This window comes from Lichenostomus cassidix, chromosome 14, assembly GCF_008360975.1.
Source record: "Lichenostomus cassidix isolate B80296 chromosome 14, HeHo_3.0, whole genome shotgun sequence".
NCBI classification, from domain to species: domain Eukaryota; kingdom Metazoa; phylum Chordata; class Aves; order Passeriformes; family Meliphagidae; genus Lichenostomus; species Lichenostomus cassidix.
Window position 1 is genome coordinate 13,519,864 of NC_139495.1, and position 24,043 is coordinate 13,543,906.

Genomic DNA, 24,043 nt, shown 5'->3' on the forward strand with positions numbered 1-24,043 from the left:
AGATCAGAAGTCCATAGCTATCAAGTAAGCAGATGAAGTGAAACTCATTTAAAGCTAAAACACAGCACACAGCTAAAGCTGAAAGGATTGAACACCAAAATGTCATCTCTTTCTTGAAGACATTTCAAGCTGATCCTTGCAGCAGAATGACTACCAGATTTCTTTTCAGAAGCTGAAATTCTTGGCAATCTTAGCAGTCTGCAGTTGTGTCTGTATTTCTGGCTATGCAGTACTGAATGCAACCTCGATCTTGATAAACTACCCAGCTTCTACACATCACACCACGCCAGGATGGGGAACAAAATGGCAAAATTAAGAGTTGCCAGCACCTCAGTGCCTTTGCTTATGATATCTGAGCTAAGGAGGTGAGATGTCAGGCTCAGGAGGTGAGGTGTCAGTGAACACAAAACCTTCCCACTGAGTACAGCCAGGCACCTGTAGGACACCAGCAAGTCTCTAACCAAGAGTAGACAGGAAACAGGTACTTACAATCTGCTTCTGTTTTAGCGGTTTCACGGAATAGCTGCCATCAACGTGCTAGCAGGAAAAAAAGGACATGCATTAAATAGCTGAAGTGTACAAATCAGAATAGACTCATTTCAGAGCTGGTGTCTGCTAGCTAAGGGGAGGGTGGGGTGTGTATGAGCACCACAGCCTGGATGGCAATCTTTCCCAGCAGAGTTAGTGGGACAGGGTATCAGAGCGCTCCTGGTCTGCTCCAGTGCAGAGCCAGGTGGACTTGGCTCAAGTTAAACCTGGCTGAAGTGGGTCAGAGCACACACAAAACTCCCCTGGCACACTGGATGCATTCAGGTTGCAAGCAGTCCAGCCGGATGCAGACACTTCTTCAGCCAGTCCAGCAAGACTTGGTGGAGGATATTTGTTAACATCCTCAACAGCAGCCAGTGACAGAGTCACTTGAGGCCAGAGCCCTGACAGAGCAAGGCTTGAGGCTGAGAATAAGGTTTGTCCACTGGATGGAGTCAGAAACAAGTCCCATGTGCTCCACATCCTCTGAGCTGTGAGCCTTTTATTTGCTCAGTGGCAGCAGGCACAGCTGGAACAATTCTGTGCATGCCTGGTGCCAGAATTAGTGATGGGAGCAGTGTGCCAGTCCTACTTTCCCCATCATCCACCAGGGCCACTAAACTGAAAGTAACCAACTCCCCTGCCACAGCCTGGAGAGCAGCAAAGGAGACTCAGGGGATGCTCCACCAGAACCTGTGTGATCACAGGAACAGATCTGCATCTGTTTGCTGAAGGAGTCTCAGAAGGAAGGGACAACAACATAGCACCACAGACAAAACAGTCCTGTTTCCAGCCACACAGGTTTCTGCCTTTGGAGTAGTTGCAAGGTCAGACTACACACAGGATCAAGGTTATCCTTCTGATCTTAAAGATACATATAAATAGCAAGTTACCAAGTCCTGCTGGTCTGTTTTTCCTCTGAACAAGCTGTGGGGATCAGCAGTGCTCATTTATCAAGGACTTCCACTGGATTTATGGACCTACACTTCAAAAGCTGCAATTACTCTAAGGATGGGGGATATAATTTAACCAAACAGGGAGGATGAAGAACTCAACATGTACTTTGCCTTGTGACTTTTTATTAAAAGAGAGATTTTAATCTTGTTTTAAGCATTCAATGGAAGATGAGAGGTAGGAAGTGGCTGAACTAGGACTGAAGGATTCCAGCATGTTGTTTTTTTCCACCTCAGCCAGAGGAAACTGCAATAACATCCCTGCCCTGGTCCTAGGGGTGTTGCAGCTGACTCCATCTCATTTCTGACAGATCTCCAATTGCCAGGAGTAAAGCTGCCGACAAAGCCAGTGCTCAGAGCAGCCTTTCTTACAGGGGAAAACTCATTTTCTTCACAAGTCCGACAAAAAAGCAACCTAGAACACTTAGAGCATCTTCTAGCCATATGGCTTCCTTAGGACTGACTGTGCTTCCCGTGGCCTCTGACTCAGCTTGTCACCATCCACATTATCCACCTTGGAGGAACAGAATTAGGACCTGGCAGGAATCAGGAAGATTGAGATACAAAGGTCAGCCATCTGCCAGCTTGGGAAGTGGGGAATTTCCAACAGCACAGCACTGATGCTGCTCCCTTCTACATTGCCAGCTCTGCTCCAGCACCTCTTGCCTCACCTCAGCATGTCACAACAACTATCACTTGCCCAGGAAATGCATCTGCTGTATTACCACAACCAAACACAACATGGTTATGTTATGGATAGTTCAAATTATGGATCTTGCAACTGTTTTCAGGGTCCAGATATCACAGGAAGAGAGTTTTGGATCAAGGCTGGTGCATACACCTTGGCCTTACCATGTAGGCAAGGGTGAGTTACATCAAACACACCACCCAAAAACAGTAGAGCTCAGTCTTTACACAGGATGCAACCACATCCTTCCAGAGGGTTTGGTCCTGTGGGTAAACTCAGGCCTAACAATGGTACTACAGGGTCTGGACACAGCAGATCCAGTTCTGCAGAGATCTCAAGGCCCTGGAAAACTGCACAGCAGCAGCCACGGCTAACATCTTCCACCCTCCCTAGGAACACACCCTCTCCACACACAGGACACACCCCTGCCATTCCCTGAGTGACCAGCTCAGGTACAAATGGTAATTACAGGCTGCACAGGTGCTGCTGCAAATGATTCTTTGTACTACAGCAGCATCCAGGAACTCCAGTCACTGGCCAAGACTCCACTGTGCCAAGTGTTTTATAAGTACAAACTACTGACCTGTGGAAATGTTTACATACACCAGAACAGGGACAGAGGGATTTAAAAAACCTCCTTTACCTTTTCAAAGGCAGCCAGAAGAACATGGGCATGACCAGTGACCTCAACCACCACTGCAAAAAGAGAAAGAGCAGACCTGGTTAAACCTTTAAACAGCACAAGTACAAAAGTACCATGAGCTCAATTTTAGTCTATCGACAATTTCTGAGCTGCCATCTGCTCTATTTTCACCTTCTCCCGCACTTAAAATTTTTCTTATCTTGTCATCAGTTTGGTTCAGAACAGAGCAAGAACAAAACCCTGCTGGGCTCTGTACAGTGGGCCCTACATAGCCATGCCTTCATTGTCCTGGGTGCTCCAAACTATCCCACTTTGTTTGCAGAGGTTGGAAAGGGATAGTAAAACAAAGCACTCAGTGGGATTCTCTTGTCCTCTCAAATTCCTGGGTTTAATTACCTGAATTTATCACAGATCCATCTGCTTTTACAGCAACTGGCAGCACTTCCAGCCCTGTTACTTATCACTTAATTTCACTCTAGTCAGACTGCCTAAAAACCATTTATTTCTCATTTATTTCTCTCATACCGACTTCAGACACTGACACATCTCTGTCCAGTTTTTTCCCCAAAGACAAGCATCTTCCCTCTTCCAGACTCAAGGGTTCCTTCTTAATCCCATAGCAATGGGAAGGCACTGTCAGAAGTTTCAGTACTGCATTCCTGGCTCCCTCAGCAAATACAGAACAGAGGAGGCGAGGTACAATCCCAGTCTCTCTCACTCAGAACTCTGAGGTTCTGTTCAGCTCCAGCTGGTTGGATCCTTTTCCTGAATTCTGTTCAGACTCATCACATGGAAATGGGAGACAGAGTTTGTGAAGGAGTCACAGAGGGAAGGCATGGAATCACCTCATTCTGCCTGGAGCAATGAAGGCTGTGCTCAGCACAGGCAGGAGAGCTGGTGGGCAGCTCTACCTGGAAGGTGCAGCTCAAGGAAGCAACTCCTGAGCTGTCTAAAAGGGAAAGGAGCTTTGGGCTCCCAGAACAGCAGAGACAAGAGGAACCATTCCCTGGACTATTGGCAAAGAGATCTTGTTTGGAAACAGCCGTATGTGGGAGAGGAGAGATTTGCCTGCAGATTTGCTGAGTAACTGAGGTTGGTCATGGCAACTTGGGTGGAATCAGGAACACAAAAAAATGCAGAAAAGGGGGTTAAAACTGGGAATTCATTTGCTTGCTCCTCCCACTGCCAGCCAAGAGCAAGGCTGCTCTATCTCTCATAGTAAATGAAATGCAGGTCCCTTCCCTCAGTCTGAATAGCCAAGGAAGAAGTAACAGAATTCATTTCCTCTGTGCATTCCAGGAGCATGTGTGGCTGGAGTGGTGTGACCTGCTCTGTGCAGCACCTTCCCTTCCCATCCTGTGCCTCTCGCTGGGAACAATCCCACTGGCAGCAACTAAACAGGCAAGCTATGGCACAACTCAGTCCAAACCAGCATCTCCCTGACTGCTATTTTAATTCACCGTTCAATCTTATTTAACACAAGAGGTTCCAAGCCAGCTGTAATTTTCGGTGCTCCAAACACACCAGGCCAGCTCCTTCCAGTCCCATCAGTTAAAAAAAGAACCAAAATACACAACAATTTCCTCAAATCTTGCTCAAGTATCACACATTTTTGTGCTGATATACTTTCCAGGAGGGGATTTAAAAGCAGTTGGTTTTCTAGGTTATTAAAATACATGGGAGTACACTATTGGCTAAGGCTGGGCATGGTATGTGCATAAATGTATGCTTCCCATACTGCCTCCTGTTCTATTTTTGATCCTTCTAGACATGCCCAACATTAGAGAATATAAATACCTCGCCAAAAGTTCCATAAACAGAGGAAGGTGTTTTATATTTATGGTCAAGAAATACACATATATGTCGATTTTACTAATGGTGCCTGAAATCACTAAAAATAGATGCACTTTAGAAGTAATTTCCTTTATGTTGCACTGTGCTTTGTTAGTCACACTTTAAATTGGCTTATTCAGTTCTATTTCTGTCTGCTTGGAAGACTGTAAAATAACGTAATGAGTTTCTGGGCTTTTTCACATCTACAACATAAGAAACTGAGCAAGTGACTGACCTGAACAATGCAATCAACAATGGACTTTTCTAATTATCTTTAATTTTGTACAAAATGTTATGGATGTGAAATGCTGGTCCTGCTGACCATAAAACTCTCCAATTTCAAAGAAAATATGATTTCCTTGTGCCCTTTTCATTGCTGACACTCTGAATGAGCCCAAAAGCATACATCCCCTAAGGGAATTACCATACAAGGTGAGTAATAATCTAAATATTCACTGGACTTTCCTCTCCAAAATAGCAGTGTGCTTTAAAAATAATCACCAATTAATCATAATTACTAATTATGATTATTAATGATTTTAAACAATCAACAATTTTTTCTCCTCAAAGATTACACTCTTTTATTGTAACCATTCAGCATCCTCACAAAAAGCAGGAGAATTTCAAACTGCTGAATGAAGCTGCATTTGGTTGAAGAGTGGACTGAGCATTTTAAAGGTATTTCCTTTTCTCTGCCCATTTCCAGGTTTTTGGGAAAACTTACCCCTCAAAGTGGGAGAAAAGACCAGCTCTCCCCTCCTCAACCTACAAACTGCAAAAGCAAAACCCAACAAGAAAGAAGTCACTTGCTCTAATTTGTACCTAGCATTGGTGGCAGAGCCAGGAGCTCTCCTAAACACTATTCCAACATTAAATACTTGGCCATTTTTCCTGTAAAATGGAATTTTTTTTCTGTAAAAAATGGAGGCTATTTTTAAAAGTGTGTTTTTATGTGGTTAGCTTGGCTCTTTCAATAAAGGGAAGTTAAGGTGAACTCCTGAAATATTTTTATTCTGGGAAGGCTCCCCAGGGAGGCCAGTCCTGAAGGGATCACATAACCTCAGAGAGAGCCAGGAGAAGACCATGGGAGCAGAGCATCAATTCTTACCATCCCCTTCATCCACCACTGCTCGAATGACCACAGGGAACACGCCACGGTCCAAGTCAAAGTTCAGCTGAGGGAAAGAAATGAGCTGAAGTTACACAATTCACACCAGACTCGCCTGAAGACAACACTGGAGATCATGTTAGATCAATGAGGGCCCTTCTGACAGGACCCCAGAGACCCTCTGGTCTCAGAAGGACACAACAGAGAAGGATTTCAAATTCCAGGCACAAGCTTTGAAAGGGAGTCAGCTACAACATACACACATTGACATGGCACTGAACATCAGCTGTGGATAGCAAGACAAAGGCTCTCTGTTTGAATTTCAAATGGTATTTAATTCTCATTAATTCATATATCCTAAAAGTCTTCTGAGTGATTTGTGGTAGGATGAGTTTCTCAAAATATATCCAGTGCACAATATAAGAGGATATATTGGCTTCAGCACAGCAGCACATTGTGCTCCCAACACCACAAAAGAGACCCTGGCTCTGGTATGAAGTTCCTGAAGACATAAGAGGAAAATCTGCAAAACTTCAAGCTCACACAACACTCTAAAGAAACACCAGACTGATTTCCATCTCTTGGCATATCATGTAATGCAGGTCCTTGACCTTCTAATTGGTGACAGTGAAAATATGAGTGCAAGGAAAAGAGTCTCAATTTCTCCCTTTGCCCTACACTTCATTAAAGCACATCAAAAGCTCTGTGTCATCTTAGCAATACAAGGAAAACACAACCTTACAAACACTGTCCTATGCCAGCAATGGAAGTGGATCAGGCACTGGATTTCTGTAGTTATTGTTAATTACTGACTTGGAGGTTTTTGTCACATCTCTTGCCAAGACTGAAAAAAAAGTTGTCATTTCACCATGATGCTCCAAGGTAGTCTGTTTTCAGTCTTTCCATGAAAACTGAGACCCAATTCCAAGTGCTGCAGCACCATTCAGGCAGTGCTTTGAGGCTTCCACCACTTTGCCACAGCCCCAACATCATCTGCAGTCTCAGTCCCTCGAAAGATAAACCATTTGAAGAGAAAGTCACATCATAGAACTGAGGCTGCTTTACCATATAAACTCTGTTGTTCTCAAACAAAAGGCCTCTTTAAGGGACCATTTCACATTAATTCTTAGGGCCCTGAACATAACTAACTCGACACAAGCCATACTCTGTAACTTCCAGCCAAACCAGTAAATGAGGATGATAAAATAAACTTTTATAAAGCTTTTCACAGAACAACCCAACATAACACCAGTTTCCCTTCTTCCCCAGCCAAGAACTATGCCACATCCGAGTATTACACTGAGCAAAAAAATGAAATAAATCTGGGGGTTTTGAACAACACCAGTAACAAAGCTGGAAAGAAATTTGGAATGTCAATTGTACACAGCTGAGACACTGCCAGCTGTCTTAGATAAAAGTGCTGCATTTTGGTGGCCAGTTAGGAAGATTTAGGACAAGGATCAATATGTAACACGGAGCCAACACGGGAGGAGAAACTCTTTGGAATCACAGTGCTTGTTCCACATTTTTTCCAGCTCCCAGATATACCAATGAAAAAAGAGGAAACAGGATGCAGCAGAACAAGCAAAGGGAGCTGGAAACTTACTTTTCCTTTAAGCTGTCAAAGGGACATGACTTTAGTACTCGAGTTAAAACCTTGCTGACAGGAACAAAAGTGAAAATTAAGCTTCTCAATTCTTTAAGAAGAAAGGGATCTGAGCTCTCTCAGACAACAGAAGGGATTAAAAAGCAGCTCTTCCAGGCTTTTGTAGGCTGAACTTGTGAAATCATCTATTGGCAGAGAAGCCAAGACATCAGGAGACCAGACTCTGCAGGCTCTTGGTAACCACCACGGCATTTGTTAAGGCACGGGACTGATTATAGCTGTAACTGTAACTTCAGGACAATAGCTATTCAATCTTTCAAACACATGAAAGATTAGGGGTTTTTTTATTTTTTAAAATATTTTATTTTCTTTTCTTATTTTCTATATTTTTTAAAATTTTTTTAATAGGTAGAGTTATCTACCAGGGTTCACATACGCAATACACTTGCACAGGCTTGGGTCAGGAAATGAACACCATTATCAGTGTGCATTTCCTGGGAGAGAGGTCCACAGGAACAAATATATTGGCAGCAGCTTAGAAATCTCTTATGACAATTCTGCACAGAGCAGGGGAAAGACCAAGGCTTTCCTTCCCTGTGCCACGTGCAGGGGAAGCCCTTGGGTCAAAGCTTTAAGGCTCAGAAAGCAGAGGGTTACTGCACATTGGAATTTTGCAGATACCAAAGACACTAAAATTAACAGGACTCCACAAATCTTGTTATGTAGAAAAGCCACAAAGCTTAATTAAAACCAAGCCCTGGTCTGTTTGCAGTTATGGGTTAAATTAAGAAGAGGAAAACATGCCCTTATTCAGCATTGATGCACCAGTGAGAATCTGCCCCAGAAGGAGAATATCCCCTCACAATGCTGTACTGCTACAATTAAAAGTGCAGGATGTGACCCTTCAATAGAACAGGACTCTTCCAGAGCAGTGGTCTCCAAACTATTCTGACTATTCATCCCATAAGTGAACTGTTTTGAGCACATATTCCCAATTTATGTGTGTTTGTCATTTATGGGTTATATACACCCAAATGAATTATCTTGTATGCACCTCACTTTGAAAACCACTGTTCTAGAGGACCACCAAAAAACCCAAAAATCTTAACACTAAAACCCACCAAAAAGAGAGGTCAAGACAGACATCTGTTCCCAGAAGCTCTCTGGCTGGCAGGGAGAGGAATGCTGAGGAAAGCAGGTTTTCCAGGAAAAGCTAAAGTGTCAATCTCTGCAGCCTCCCTCCTAAATCAGCTGATCAGTGATATCAAAAGTCACTTCTCTGGATTTCCTCCCTGTTGGCCTGATCTGCCTGCCAAGTTCCCCTACTGCTCCTCCCAGGGCAGCATCCACAAAACACTCTGTAGGAGCTAGGAGGAAGTGTCTTTCAGTCATAACTTCATGGCACTAGACAGAGACCAGTGCTTCTGGGATAATAGGGTGTGGAAAGAAGGGGACACTGAGAAGAGACACTCACCTCATCATCCTTCCACTCTGAGAAATCAATCTTGAAGGAAGGCAGGGAGAATTGCTGGCTTACCCCTCTCTTGTAATGAACTGTCTCAGACTGCAGAGAGGGATTCTTTGTGCTGTATCTGAAGGAAGGGGGAAAAAGAAAATTTGCTGTAACAAATGACTGCTCCCTGCTCAGCTCTCACTCACTCCCGCCCGTCGGCCTTTCAGGAATCACAAGTGGCAGCTCTAAGGGCAGAGCTGGCAGGGGCTGGCAGCCATTCAGTGGGACACAAAGAGGGAAGGGAAAGGTCAAAGCAAGAAGGTGAGCACAGGAAAGAGAAAGCAGCGCAGACAGGCAAGGTCTTATCGTGTCCGTACTGACCTGCCTGGGTGTTGGAGTACAGGGGGTGCAGCAGCTTGGCAAAGGCCTGCTCCCTAAATCCATAGCCTAGGCAATGCTGGCTTTCAGCCCAGCACAATTTCTGCAGGAAACCCAGGAAGAACCAGCAATGACCTAACAGTGGGAACACACAACCCAGCACAGTGCTGAAAGCTCTCCCGTGCCTCCGTGGGACAGCTCTGCAGTGGGAAATGCTGCTTGGCTCCCACCACCCTGCTAAGCCATTTCCAGTCCTCTCCTCAATCCCTCCTGTGCTTCTCCAGAGGTGTTGCAAGGCTACCAACACCACCTGAGACACACCAACTATCCTCCTTGCTGGCCACCCAGAGAAGAGTCACAATTCTTCTACTGTCTCAAGGCTTGTCACTACAACAGCAGGCTGGGATAAACATCTGGAATGGGACCACATGGCCATCCACCATCTTCTGCACCCTGAGCACACCTGGTGCTATCTTCCCCAGAAGACATTTCCTTGCCCACTCTCCCTTTCTGGAGGGTGCTGTCTGAATGTGCTGAGCTGGATGTGCCCAGCCTCTTCCAGTTCTGGCATAGGAGAGGAGGCAGTGAACCCCAAAGCAGGGTGGGAACATCTGAAGCTGGCTTTACCACCAGAGCCTTTCTTGTCAAACTACCAACTGTGTGTTCAGAGCACACTGACAAACTGGAGAGAAGGTGAGAAATCCCCTGCCCAAGAGACACTGCAGCAACATCCTCCCTCAGCACAGTGACAAGACAGTCTCCAGCTCTACAAGAAAAACCTCTGCCTTTCTCTGGAAAGCTACAACAGTTCTTGCACCCTCTGAGGATCCAGAAGGTCAAGTGTCACAAGATGCACATTAAATGCTGGAAGGTCGTGACAAAAGGCTGGTTCTCCATGTGCACTCTGCTCTTCCTACCAAGGCAGGTGCATTAAGTTATTTATGACAATACCCTCAGAGCCCATTCTCTACTGTGCTGAAATTGTGCTGCTTTACTAGAAGGTCTCACTCCATCCTTTGCATTTCAAGCATGGTGTGGGAGAGATCAGAATGACAGGTCTTTTATATGTGAATTACAGAGCAAGCAATTGAGTGAAGTTTTATTTACTGAGTTGTCAAGCACAATGAATAGAGCAAGTCTGTATCTAGCTCCTTTTGTGGCACTCTCAAAGCTTCCCAGCTCTGCAGAGAGGCACAATTCTCCCTCTACAGCTGGGAAAGCAGGGGATGGAAGAGTGACTTATCTAAGGTGACAGCAAGTCAGGAACTTACTGGAAATAAAGTGCAGAGGAGAGAGTGGAGCTGGGAAAGGGGTGTGGACATGCTGCTGCTGAATGCCAGGAAGGCTGGAGGACCCACATTTACAGCACTAGAAGCCTAAACTAGGCTACAACAGGAAAACAAATAACACTGTTCCAAGGAGGACATGGCAGAATAATACTCACATCGACTTGCTGCTCTCACCATCCCTGGGAAAAGAAATAAACCAGGCACATAGATTTTCTGAGCTGAAGAGCAGGACAAAATTATTAAGGAGGCTTCCCCAAGTGAGCTTTATGCCTCAGATTGTGTGACTGCCTAGCCCCACTGCCAAAACACGTCAGACTTGGATCTGAACACCCAGACAACTCTGGACACCTCTGGTCAGCAGCCAGTGGGTTGGTGAACTCCCTGGAAGTCTGCTGACCCCTGACTGACTCACAGAGATGGATCATCCTTCCAAGATGATGCACAGGTTCTATCACAAGAAAACACTCCCTGTGCTACACAGGAGGAAAACTTGGCAAGCTGTTCCAAAGCAGATATCCAGCATATCAGGGTCTAAGGGGCCTCTACCTCTATCCCAGCCCCTTTGGTTGGCATCTGCTGCATTCACAGTCATCTATTCCCTGCCCGTGCTGCTGGGGGCTCTCAGCAAACAGTAGCAGAGAGGCTCTGTAGAGTGTACAGATGTGTTACAGAAAAAGAGCATGTATCGAAGAATAAAGGACAGCAGAGAAGCAACCACTGCCTCTCTCTGCATGAAGACTGAAAGCTGAATGTTTGGACTGCTATTGCTCAGACTGCACTGGGCCAATACTCTATCCAGAGGAGGACAAAACCACCTTGTGATCATTGGCAGCTCATGACACTGGAGAAGTGAGGGAGGTCTGTCCTACAAGGTCAGCACCAAACAGAAATCCTCAGTCACATTATTTTAAACCTGTTTGTTTGCTCAGGTACTCCTCACAGCACAAGAATCACCAGCAACCCGAGCTACCTCACTGTTGGCTGCAGCAGCTGCTGCTCTGTCCTCAGGGTCCATGCAGCCCATCTCCTCCTGTGAGCTCTGTGACACCTTTACTCACAAAAAGAGAACTTTACACTCTGCACTGACTCCTTCTCTCCTCATGTCAAACTCTTCCACTTCCAAAACCAGCTGTGTATCAGAGAACCAGCAGAAGGGAGGCCCTATGACTATATCCCAGTACTTTCTGAGAGAACAGGAACAAACTAAAATTATACCCCAGTCTCACTCTTCCTCTACCAGCTGAGAAGCACTCATTGCCTGCATGGAGAAACTCACCCTGTGGCTCACCTAGGCTTCTCCCTGTGCCTATTCCAGACCTGTCACCAAGCACCTGCAGCCCCAAAATAGCTCCCAAGACCAAAGTGCCATGCTAGAATTTGGCTATGCAGAATTAAACTTCTGTTGCTACATGCTCACTGGGGTGTTTCCCCCTCTCCCTCATCCCTGGTCAATGCTGGGGAAGTTCTCAGCAGGGCAGCTGCAGTCCCAGCTCCTGCAGATTTCTTCACTGTTGTGTTCCTCACTCTCAGCTCTGCCTGGCACTGGAGCTGTCTCAGGCAGTCAAAGGACAGTTCCTGCTCCCACAAGCACATTGGGACCCCTGACTGAGAACTGTCACACAAGGATCCTTGCCAGGCTGCCTGAGTTACACAGAGTGCTGTACAGACTCCATTCCTCAGGAAAAGCAGGATGCACAGAGCAATGTTGCCCCAAGGTAACACTTTTGACTAGAAATGGCTGAGACAGTTTGTGCTTTGAAAAGTCTGTGAACAAAACAAGAGTCCTCCTTCTTTAGTAGCTGCTACACACATTACATGGCAATTTCCAGTATACCAAGGACAAAGAGAGCTTCAGAGGGTACTCAGGAAACAATTCTGCCACTGCCACAGGCTGTGACTGCCAGGCAGGTTCCACGTCCTCTTACAGGTGATGAGGAAGGATGCAGTCAAGCTCTGCTGGTGTTCAAAACGGACAGGAAATTATGTGGAACAAGCATCCTCTCCTTCTCTCTCCCACCTACCCATTCCCCTTTCATAATGGGGCAGGATCCCACAGGTCAGCTCTTGGGGAAGAGGGAAGTTGAACAAATGTCTAAATGCAAAGTGACTTCTACTGATTAAAGAAACACTACCAAACTACAGGAAAGCCTGGGTCTCAGTCAGAGTTAGAAAAGATCCACCCCAGAGTGGCTCTCACAAGGGTTAACCAGGTGCTAAGGTGCTGCACGGCAGTCCCTGACAATCTTCTCTTTCCCTCCTGCTTCCTCCAGGACCGAGTTTCCACTTCAAGCCAGGAAAAAGCAAACCTCTCCCCATGCAGCTGAAACCCCAGTGTCCACATCCTGCTCTGCCTCCAGCTGCTGGGAGCAACACGCTCCTGGCTCCAGCCAAGCTTCAAAGCTCACACAACAGCTACACAGAGAGGCACAAAGGCCACAACTCTTGTTACAGACAGAGGGTTTGTCTGCTCGCTGAAATCTATAGAATTTGGCTCTCCAGCCTGTGAACTCTGCACACTCCCATGTTCCCTTGGGGACTGGTGTGTGCTTGGATCAAAGCCGTAAAGGCTTGTTCCTAGCAAAACCCAGCACTAGCCTCTGATTTCTTCACACAGAAGAAATCTCTGCACAAAGAATTCATATTAATCACCACAGCCCACAGCCAAAAGCAGCAAGAGCACCTTTCAAAGGGCCTGAACAGACAGAGGCTATTAAACAACCAAAGGAATATCTGAGTGCCTCTGTCTCCTACGCAAGCTTGAATGAAAACAGCCGTGCGCTGAGCTACCCGTTGGATTTCATTTTGTGACCCGACTCTTTAAACTTCCACACGCAGACAGAGCAGGGAATCATTGCAGTGTCATGTCCCCCATCAACTCAGAAGACCATGGGAGGATGTCTGGGAGGAGGTTTGGGATGAATGTAGCAGGCATTGCAAAACAAACAAGGAAATGGGGTTTATTTTTTTTTAATATATCCATTTGCACATCAGCAACACAAACAACACAGCCCTGGAAAGGGCAAGGATTGCAGAGCTAGACTGACCTATTTTTACTCTGTTTTCTCTTTATAATGAGAAAATAGAACTTGGCAACATCACTGGGATATGGGAGAGAATATTTTCTGTCCAAAAAGGAAGATCTTTTTCATAAGAATGGGCTGCAAGACTCAAACCTCTCACGTCATATTTATCATGAGTTCCTGATCTGCCTGGATTGCTCATGCCTTCAGAACTGGCTCTTTTAAGTGCTTCCAGCTACAGGCTTGGTTTGACTTCTTCCCCCGAGGAAACAACCGCTGCTGTCATGTTTGAACTGCGCAATCCTTCCTGCTAGTCAGCAGGACACCTACGGCTGGAAAAGTCCCAGGGGCCCTCCCAGGAACAGGCTAATAATGTGCACATCCAGGATTTTGCCAGACAAGGCAGGGATGCATTCACAGAGCACTCATCAAAAGAGAATATGAATATCTCTGCAGCCTGCTCCAAAAACACACTTGTCTCCCAAACCAAGATACAAACAAGTGAACCAGTTACTGCAGGGAAAGGCAGGCTACAAACTGGGAGTCCTTTAACTATTCTCTGGCTGCTACCAGCCCTGCAATGGAAATGCAATGCAGAGTCCCCTCTCATTTATCTGCGGCGAAATTACATTATGGGCAATCACTAGCAAGTAGCTGAGGTACAGCTCACACACCTCTACATTCCTCCTGATTTCCAAAACTAAGGAAAATGGACACAGCCAGAAAAATATATAAAACTGAAGATATTGAGGGTCTTGAGCCGTTCAGAGGCAGGTCAGTGGTAATTCCTTGCCACTAAAGAGACTTGGGCATAGGTAGATCTCTCTTACCCTTGGGGTGATGCCCCAGCTGGTCCTCTGAGAACTGATGTGCTTAATCTTTAGAGTGAATTCTCACCACAAAGTAACCAGGCAAAAGATATTTCAAAGGTGAGAGGAGCAGTCCCCTCCAGATTTAAACTAACTCCTGTTTCATCCAAAAGGCTTCTACAGATATCTGCACTAGCACAGAAAGTGCAGGGTACCTCCCCCTGGACATGGGGCTGCAGAGGTGAACACAGCTTTATAATCACCTACGCAATCACCTTCACCAGACTTTGCTGGTCACCTGTGGTCCCACAAAAGTGATGACACAGCTCCCTGTGAGTTCAACAGTTCAGGACAAGAGGCAGTCAGCCGTTGGGAGCTACATGTTCCCAGAAGCTTGGCTAGGAAACAGTGCAGCTGAGCATATCTCCCAGCACAATTACCTGGGAAAGTCTCCTGAACATACTTTGAGACAGGTTAGGACAGGACTGATAAAGCCACCAAATTTTAAAGAGAGCCCAAATAACTCGAGGAGGAAGATCCTTGGCTTGCAGAAATGCTTCCTTTTGGTCATGGAAACCAGCTAATCCCACAGGCAGGCCCAAGACACAGTGCTGTGGCTCTCAGGTGAACAGAGGCTCCACAACAAGCAAAGCCTCTGCTCAGGGAGAGCCACCTTCCCTTCCCTCACCCCAAACTGCGTGACCATAACCACGCTCCTAGCAGGAGTTTTGCAGGAGTGCTGATACTACGGGGATCAGTGGTTGTTCCAGCAGAGAAGCAGGAATAACTTGTTTAGCGCTTCTAAAGAGCCATGCTGCAGGCTGGGAGAAAATTCCTGCTTTTCACAGGGGGCCAGAAAGTTTCTCCCATTTTAGGATTCAGCGTCAATTTAGGAGAGTGGAAAAAAAAAAGGTGTTTTGTTTTAAAGAGCATCTTCATCCCAATCAAGTGCAATAGAAGAAGTTTTGAATTCATACACAGAATAGCTTTTGCACATGCTTGTTCCTTGAATGCAGCTGTTAGCAGCAAAAGAGATTGAGGAAAAGGAAAATCCACCAGCCCAGGCAAGGGAAAGCTGCATTCCTATTAGTGCACTGAAAATGCACTCGCTCCACTCAGAGCTCTAAGAATGCAGCCCAGATTTTTTTTTTCCACTAGAATTTCAAAAGAATAAATCAAAGTAATTACAGCACTGCCCTTACAGAATTGCTTTGCAAAGCTGAAATCAGAGCTTCAAAAGGTTTTTACTAGCAGCCAGCAAATCCAGAGAAGCAGAGAGGCCTACTTGGGCAGCTGCACTGGCCCCAAGACGTGCTTCAGGAGCCACTTCCACATGGAAAAATAGCCTGGGTTGAATTAAAGCAGCTTATAAAGTCTAAATTTGTATCTGACTTCCCCCAGCCCCTATTACCTACACATCTGCATGAAATCAGGATCATGCCTTCCAAGAGGTTCCCTGGCTTCTGGTGCTGCCCCTGCACCCACACTTACATAACATTTATTGTTCAAGCACCCCAGAGCAGGAGACAGGCAGTTCATCACCCGTGTATTATGGGGAAATTGAAGTATGACTTATTAAATGAAAGGCCAGAAGTGGGAGAAAGAGCTGAATGTGGGTGCTTTGACCTTTTAGAAGGTTTAGTGCACCAGGGATGGCTGCCACCCCAGCAGGACAGCACAGAACTGTCGGCTATATTTCATTAGTGGGGAAATCACTGCTGATCCTGGTTTCATGCAGAGGGTTCATGGACACAGGCTTCAGCTCTGCCATCTAACAGAGATTCCTCTCTCACTGAATCATGGACAGGGTGGATTAAAAAAACTCACATTTAAAAAATATTCTTTGAAGTTGACAGCTCTGTTTGTGTTCAGAAACTCTACCTAGGAATTGCTCAAATTTAATTTAAAAGCAATTGGGTAATTCACGTTTGCTGCACAAGCTCTAAAGGACAGACAACAGTACTGGTGACAGTCACTGGTTTAGTGCATGGCACTAAATTTCAGAGAAAGGTGCTCTTAAGTGAACCAAAAACTGTTTTCCTCCTCCAACCAACCAAGCGGAGAGCTACTAGTAACTAGTAACAGAGGACTAAAAACACACTCTGTCCAGAAACAGTTGGTTATATTTGGTAACTAAAACGATTCTATTAAGCAATTATTCTTCAAAGTTCAACTTGACAAGAGAGTTTCTTAAGAGTCCAGCACGAGCAGTTTAACCAACAAGAACAAACACTGTTGCTCTTGGGTCACTCAGCTACAATTCTAGCCCAGCACAGCCTGGTTCAAGGCACTGGCTAAAAAAAAAAAAATTAAAATGTTTCTTTTTAGGATAACTTTGGGTTATTGCCATTTTGACGTAAAATGCAAAAGTGGGAGTCTGAAAAATAGATTTTAAACTACATGGATATTCTTTGCAGACTGTGGCACAAAAGATGTAGCGTAAGGTTCGATATGAAGCTCACATGAGCTGTAAATGCAGATGTTTCATTGCTACTAACCAGTGACAAAGGAATTCTCCTTCAGGGTAAACCAACAGGGGAATATAAAAAATATCAAAATCATTGATTTAAACCAAGCCTTGCTGATTTAAAACAAGTCATGGCTTAAGTCTGGCAATATAAATACATCCACCCTGGCCATAGAGGCCTTTGGTTCTCCCCATTTGCCCATGGATGGTTTCCTTCTTAGGTCAAAAACCAAGGAACACTGCAGGGCAGCACAAGGGACACTAGCCACCTCTCCACGTTGTACCTGTGTTAGGAAAAGAGGACTTCAATCTCCAAGGCTGCCATTCCAACACCTTCACTAGCACTAAATTCACAGGAAACCTAAGGACCTAAGAGACAGAACATGGAAACTTTATCAGGATTTCTAAGGCATCCTGCTGCATTCAGCTCTGCTCAGGAAAAGCTGCATCTAAACAGAAAATGTTTTCAGAGTTTGTTGAGAGATATTTTTCAAGCACTTTAAAAATGAGCTCATTTATTACCTTCCCAAAATAAAGGCAGCCATAGGCTTCAACAGAAGAAGGGAAAGAGGCCTAAACAAAAATTCCGGATCAGGATATCCTCCAGTTTGAAGGAATGCATATCTGGATTGGAGAATTGAGCCTCACCCACTTCTGAAAATACACTGGTCATTGATCATGAGTGGGATGTTTATACTTTGCATAAGACAAATAAGCCCTGTTGTGGTTTGTCATAGATATTTCTCCCTGCTGAAGCCTCTGCAGGTCCCTTCAACCAAGGCTGTTTAGCCCTAGCTCCAGAGCATCACTGCAGAAGCCATCAGCACTACCTCCAGGAGCCTCTGGTCAGCCAAAAGCCTCTACTAGAGGAAGCCAAGAGCTTCTGCAGCCTAAATCTTCCTTTACCCATGGAAGCCAAAGGAATTCTTTGTCCCATGGCTGTTGGAAGTGCACCATATCATACCAGCAGCTCACGTGTACCCAACTCACACCAGGCAGAGCACATTCCAGCCACCTTTGCTCTGAACATAGAGGAAATTTTTCATAGTCTTGTAGGATACAGTGTTGATTGGAATGGTTTAAATGTGCTCATTTAGATGAAAAGGTTTTAAAATCTGGAGGGATGTACTACCAGGATATGAGAAGGCTCCCAGAGATGACATTTTGGTCATTCTTTCCATAGCCAACCAAAGACTAATGTGTACCTGGCAGGAAATACACAGGGTTTCAGGAAGTAAATCCTCTCCCATCTCCCAACAGCCTGTGTTGAGGTGGGCAATTATCCCAAAAGGAGCTTTGGGTGGGCCTCAATTCCACAGACTTGCTCATAAATGTCAGACTGAACTTTACTTTGGTGGCCTAGATGCTCCTGTCACAGGCAACACAGAAAGGCAGTGAATTAGGTGATCTGGGGAAAAAAATAGATAGTATTTGAAGGGAAGGGTGGTTGGTTTTTTAAATTCCACAGAACACCTTGCTGAAAAAACACAGTTGTGAGTTCCTCTCCTTTGTTGTACACATAATGGTTTCCCTATATCCTGAAACCAATTGAAAGTAATATTCAAAGTTATTAGAAAAAGAAAGAATTTCCCTCTCTACCATCTGTGGCAGCACTGCCTCAGGGGTGTTTAATGAGAGATGTTTGACAGCTCATCATCCCAGCTCCTGTGACCCTCCACGTGCCCTTAAGCCTAGGACTTACACAGCCATGCCACCAACAAACTCCTCTGTAGCCTGGCAGTAGATTGTGATGGCAACTCGGGCATCTGCATCAAAGGTGAACTCCAGGCTGTACAGGACCTTCTGCTTCCCATTCTCCTCAGTAGGACTGTCAACATCATCTTTATACCTGAAAGACAATGCCAGAGGATTAGAACGTTTATATATGAGATATCAACAAGATCACTCTGGAAATAAGGACAAGAATACTCCAGCCTTGGTGTTCTGGGCAGCCAAGGCAGCCTGGGCTTCCACCCTGGGTCCCACAGATTTCCTTTCTTTCCCCTGAGGAAGGTTCTTTCAAGATCTGACTGAAGTCATTAAAGTGAAATCATGATGGTGTTGATTGATCTCACCCAGTCTTACAGTGCCAGGACACAGAATGAGACAAGGGAAGTCCTGAATGTCAAACCCTGATGAGAAGAAACATTCTCCTTCCTTTTAAATCTTCACATTAGGCTCAGTACTTGGGCTAAAGAAATCCTGCACGGGCTTGGGAAATCTAAAGTGTAATTCTTTTAACTCTGCAATGAAGTGGTGCACGACAGGCAAAAAACCCAAGGTTACTGCAAAACAAAGAACTCCTGAAGCTTAACAAAAGGTACCTCCAGTATCACACAGAAAATGATATTTAGCTCAGAAAGCATCCAGATATAGGAACTTCAAACACCTTTAAATGTACAAATGATCAACTAAACCTCTGATGCTGTGAGGGACTGGAGCTTACACATATTTATTGTATGAACAAAAATTAACACATCCAACTGCACAACAGACACACGATAACCAACAGAATGAGCTTAGAAATTATTTTAATAAACATAAAAGTGAGCCATAACTTGGCTATGGCTCCTGCACAGCTGGATCTCACTGTGTGATCACCACTGTCTGCATTACTCCTTCTCCCTGCTGCAGGAAACAGCACAAATCCAGTGAAGAAGAGGTATGAAGCCAATTCTGGGGCAGTGAGCTACACCCATGGACCAGGAGGATTTATGGTGTGTCAGGAGTGGCCATGAAACCAGCAGATCTTGGAACAAGCAGCCAACACAACACACTACACCACAAGCAAATGACAGAATGATGGAATATCCTGAGTGGGAAGGCACCCACAAGGATCACCCAGTCCAACTCCTGGCCCTGCACAGGACACCCAAACAATCCCACCCTGTGCCTGGGCATTGTCCAAACACTCCTGGAGCTCTGGCAGTCTCAGGGCTGTGCCCATTCCCTGGGGAGCCTGGGCAGTGCTCAGCCACCCTCTGGGGGAAGAACCCTTCCCTGATACCCAACCTCAACCCACCCTGGCACAGCTCCAGCTGTTCCCTGGGTCCTGTCCCTGTCATAAAGAGCAGAGATTGGAGCTGCAGCCCCCGCTGAGCTCTGCCCTCAGTCTCTTCTCCTGAACTGACCAAGCTCTCCCTGCCTTGAAGAGCAAAGTGACAGACAAATGGATGTGATTCACTGGCAGCGCAGCAGCAGATTCTCCATAAATTCAAATCCCATGACCACAGGTACCACCGAGAACTCAGGCACTGTCAGAATTCTGAGGGCAGCAAGACTGCCTTTGAGAGGTGAAACAGCACTGACTTGTCAGCCGGCTCCAGCCTCACTTGTTTATCAGTAATACCTTAATTGCCACGATGGCTGGGTCAAAGCCAAGCAGCTGAACTACTCAGGAAAAGCTTGGCACAGTCTCTGTCTTCACAATATCAGCTTCTCCCCTAACTAAATGGCCTTGATGAATACACTGTACTGTCAAAAATACTCAGAAATGGATCAGACATACCTCTATAATTCAATCTAAAAATTGTCAAGGGAATACTTATTTACCAAGTTCATTGACATAGAATAACTGCTGCCTAATTAAGAGGGTTCCAGCATGAATTTTATTTAACACCACACTGAACAAGTATGAAATGTTCAGTTTCAGTAATCTAATACAGAAGGTGCAAAATAAAATTTAAGAGCAGTATAATCAAATACCCATCACACGTACTTGTACTAATGTAACCCTAGTGAAACACTTCAGCACACACCCGCATTCCTGTCTGAAGGGCTTGGAGAGGCTTTTGTCAGAGGTTCACCTAGGTCAGAGCAGCAAATCAAACTAAAAACACCCAACATGCCAGTATTAAAAAAGCCAGATCCCAAGAACTGGAGTCTTAACATCTGCAGAAACCTGGACACAACATACAGAATAGGGGCAAGATGTTATTTTCACACAAGCTAGCTGCATTCAAAGAGTAAAATGACAGCACTCAAAGGCTGTAAAGAAGAAACACTTGGCAGAAGGGCAGGTTTGCCTAAAAAACACAGGGACCATCAACAGTTTGTGCAGGACTGACCCAAGAACACAGCTGGCAACAATCCACTCATAAGTGCTGTGTGTGTCCAAGAAAGCAGCAGCACAAGTCACCTCTTGCTGAGCTGCCCTCTGTGGATCCTAGACTGGAAACGAAGGATTCAGGCTATGATAGACTTGCCTCTTCTTTCAGAAGAGGCAGGGAGGGAGAACCAGCACTTCTTGCAGGTGGAGGCTCCTTCACAGAGTCACCTCATGCACAGGTAGGTATTAAAGAGAGCTGCCCAGCACACGTGTGAGCTACAGCACAGACTGAGATACCTGTGACAGTACCAGATAACAACGGGGACATCTGGGTGTGGGGCAACTTACACACAAACAACATGTCATTAGCACAACCATTGCCTGCTTTGTCTTCTCAGGGAAGTCACAAAAAGCATCCCAGATCACCCTCCTGCTCCCAACTTCACCTCTGCACCTCCCTGCCGGCACTCCCGAATGTGTTTCCATCCTTCCAAGGAGATAAGGGGTTAAACCTAGACTAGAATAGATCTGTTGCCCTGGGAAACCACTGAGGGGCCACTGCAGTGCCTGGAGGGAAGGTTTCTGGAGGATGCATCTGCTGGGAAATAGGAGAGTCTGAGCCCTGTCTGCCTGGAACAGCATCGCTGGAGCAGAGGGCAAGGTACAAGTGCCTAGATGGTGGCAGTCACAGCAAGGCTGTGTCCTCCCGCTGTAACATTAGAAAATCATTCACAGCCTTCCAGTACCTGAAGGGTACAAAAAGATGGAGAGAGACTATTTACAAGAGCCTGAGTGACAGGACAAGGTGGAATAGCTTCACACTGACGGCGCACAGGGTTAGATTAGACATTAGGATGAAATTCTTCCCTGTTGAGGGTGCTGAGGCCCTGGCACAGGTTGCCCAGGGAAGCTGTGGCTGCCCCATCCCTGGAAGTTTTCCAGGCCAGGTTGGACAGGGCTTGGAGCAACCTGGGATAGTGGAAGGTGTCTCTGCCCATGGCAGGGGGTGGAAGGAGATGAGCTTTGAGGTCCCAACCCAGCCTAGTCTGGGATTCTACGATCTGCCACAGAGCAAAGAGTTCAGGTGAGAAAAGACTACACAGACAGTAGCTGGCCCAAGGAACAAGCAAAGACTACTTTGGTGCATACTTTGAGAGGCAGACATCTCATGTCTCCACCTCAAGGTGCAGGAATGGTGGGTAACATCAGGGGAGCAACAAAAAAATTCAAACATTTTGCATTCCTTCTTTCTTTGCAAGGCACGTGGCAGACAAGGTGGTGGTTCAGGAGTGGTTCAGGTGCTTCAAGAGCTCTTCTGTCTCCACCTGCATTTGAATTTTACAGTGCACATTTAGCCAAGCCCTACAGACAGTATCCATGTGAGGTGGCCACAGGTGCATGCACAAATTTGGGAACCAGTGACTTTGTTGGGTGTGCCTTTGGGTCATGCACAGAGGTGCATCACAGAGCCTTCACAATCACAGGTACAGAGGAAAGAGACTGACCACCTTTGAGAACAAATAGCTGATCCAATGTTTTGATGGAAAAGGCAAAGCAGGATGACCAAGGGAGCTGAGGCCAGCTGGTCTGACATCACTCCTGGATAAAGCAATGGAAATGCTGGAGCTTTTTGTTTGTCTGTTAAAGAATTAAAAGATAAGAATATAATTAAAGCAGCCATAACAGTTTTACAGAACTAGGTTGAGGTGAACCCAGTTTAATCCTTTAAGGAGATTCAAAAGTCTGACCAACATTGTAGACATGCAGGATAAATGTCAAATAGCCGTTGACTGAGTGCTGTTGAGATCTGCATTACCCATTGTTTGAGAAGGTACTAAATGAGAGCAGAACTAGTGACATCTCTGTCAGCACTACTTTCACAGGGAAGAGCATCACCAAACAGAAGGTTTCTCCTGTTGGGGGGTTCTGCAGAGATCTGTCCAGTTTAACACCATCCAGGGCTGCAGAGCAGGCAATCCCAGCCCCTCACCACCTCCACCACAGCATGAACAGCTCTAAGGATCAAGATCAGCCCGGCTGCACCGGAGACAGAAGAGAAGGGATGTCCTTTCTCTAACTCCCAGCAACTCACCTGTCTCCCCTCAGCCCCCATCATCCCACCTCTCTCAGGCCCTTACCCAAAACACTCAGTGGTTTCACTACTCTCCATGATACTCCTGATGCTTCAGACACATTCCCAAACCACTACAGCTGCTGACTCTTCAATGCTTTTGTTCTGTGATGCTATCCAAAGCCCAAAGTCTGAAGCTGAGAAGCTATCCCAGGGTGCAACAACAGACATTGTCTCCTGAGCTGATCTTCCTCCTGCAACTGGAAATGCTTTCCACATACGGAGGAACAGCCAGTACCAGCCCACGAGGTACTGCAGCTCTGCAATAAAGCTTCCAATCCAAGGCTAAATGTGGTACACAACACAGATAGAAGGAAGTCTTTCTCTGTTAGTGGTTAACAGCAGAATTCCTGCTATCCTCCTCTGAGGTTAGCAGTCTTCTCCTCCCAGAAATCAAACACTCACATGTGACACGGAAGACTCAGAACTTCAGTACCTATATCCACAGGTTTATTGTTTCTCTGCAAAGCTCCTGTGAAAATTCAGGATTTGGCAAAGCTCAGAATTTTGTCTGGTCAGAGTTTGGCAGGAAGGCCAGAATGGACAGTTCCCCGTATTCTTCCATGGCATCTCTCCTATGAGGACAGGCTAGGAGAGTTGGTGTTGGTCATCCTGGAGAAGAGGAAGCTCCACGGAGACCTTAGAACCCTTCCAGTGCCTAAAGGGGCTCCAAGAGAGCTGGAAAGGGACCTTGGACAGGGCCTGGAGTGACAGGACAATGGGAAATGGCTTCACTGTGACAGAGGGAAGGGATAGATGGGATACTGGGAAGAAATTCTTCCCTGTGAGGGTGGTGAGGCCCTGGCACAGGTTGCCAAGAGAAGCTGTGGCTGCTGCATCCCTGGAAGTGTCCAAGGCCAGGTTGGACAGGGCTTGGAGCAATCTGGGCTAGTGGAAGATGTCCCTGCCCATGGCAGGGGGTGGAAGGAGACTGTTTTTAAGGTCCCTTCCAACCCAAACCAGTCTGTGGTTCTATGTAAAACAGAAAGCCTGTGGGGACATTACCATCAGAACATACATTTAGAACTTTACACCTGGACACTCAGCCCAGTATCACTTTATTTGAAGGAGGAAGGATGTGGTAAATTA

The 24,043-nt window shown here is 45.9% G+C and overlaps 1 protein-coding gene across 13 annotated transcripts in view; it reads right to left on the reverse strand.

Annotated features, from left to right (window-relative positions):
* MGRN1 (mahogunin ring finger 1) overlaps nucleotides 1–24,043 on the reverse strand; it is a 50,389-nt gene that overhangs the window by 14,699 nt on the left and 11,647 nt on the right. For 7 of the 13 annotated variants that reach the window (XM_085075011.1, XM_085075017.1, XM_085075020.1 and 4 more), the window contains exons 4-8: nucleotides 18,478–18,624; nucleotides 8,834–8,951; nucleotides 5,754–5,820; nucleotides 2,813–2,865; nucleotides 490–537 (exon numbers count right to left, since the gene is read on the reverse strand). In XM_085075011.1, coding sequence (XP_084931137.1) covers nucleotides 490–537; nucleotides 2,813–2,865; nucleotides 5,754–5,820; nucleotides 8,834–8,951; nucleotides 18,478–18,624 — 433 coding nt within the window. Of the gene's footprint in view, nucleotides 1–489; nucleotides 538–2,812; nucleotides 2,866–5,753; nucleotides 5,821–8,833; nucleotides 8,952–10,634; nucleotides 10,698–18,477; nucleotides 18,625–24,043 lie in introns of all 13 variants that reach the window. The other 6 variants (XM_085075009.1, XM_085075010.1, XM_085075016.1 and 3 more) reach the window with 1 other exon arrangement.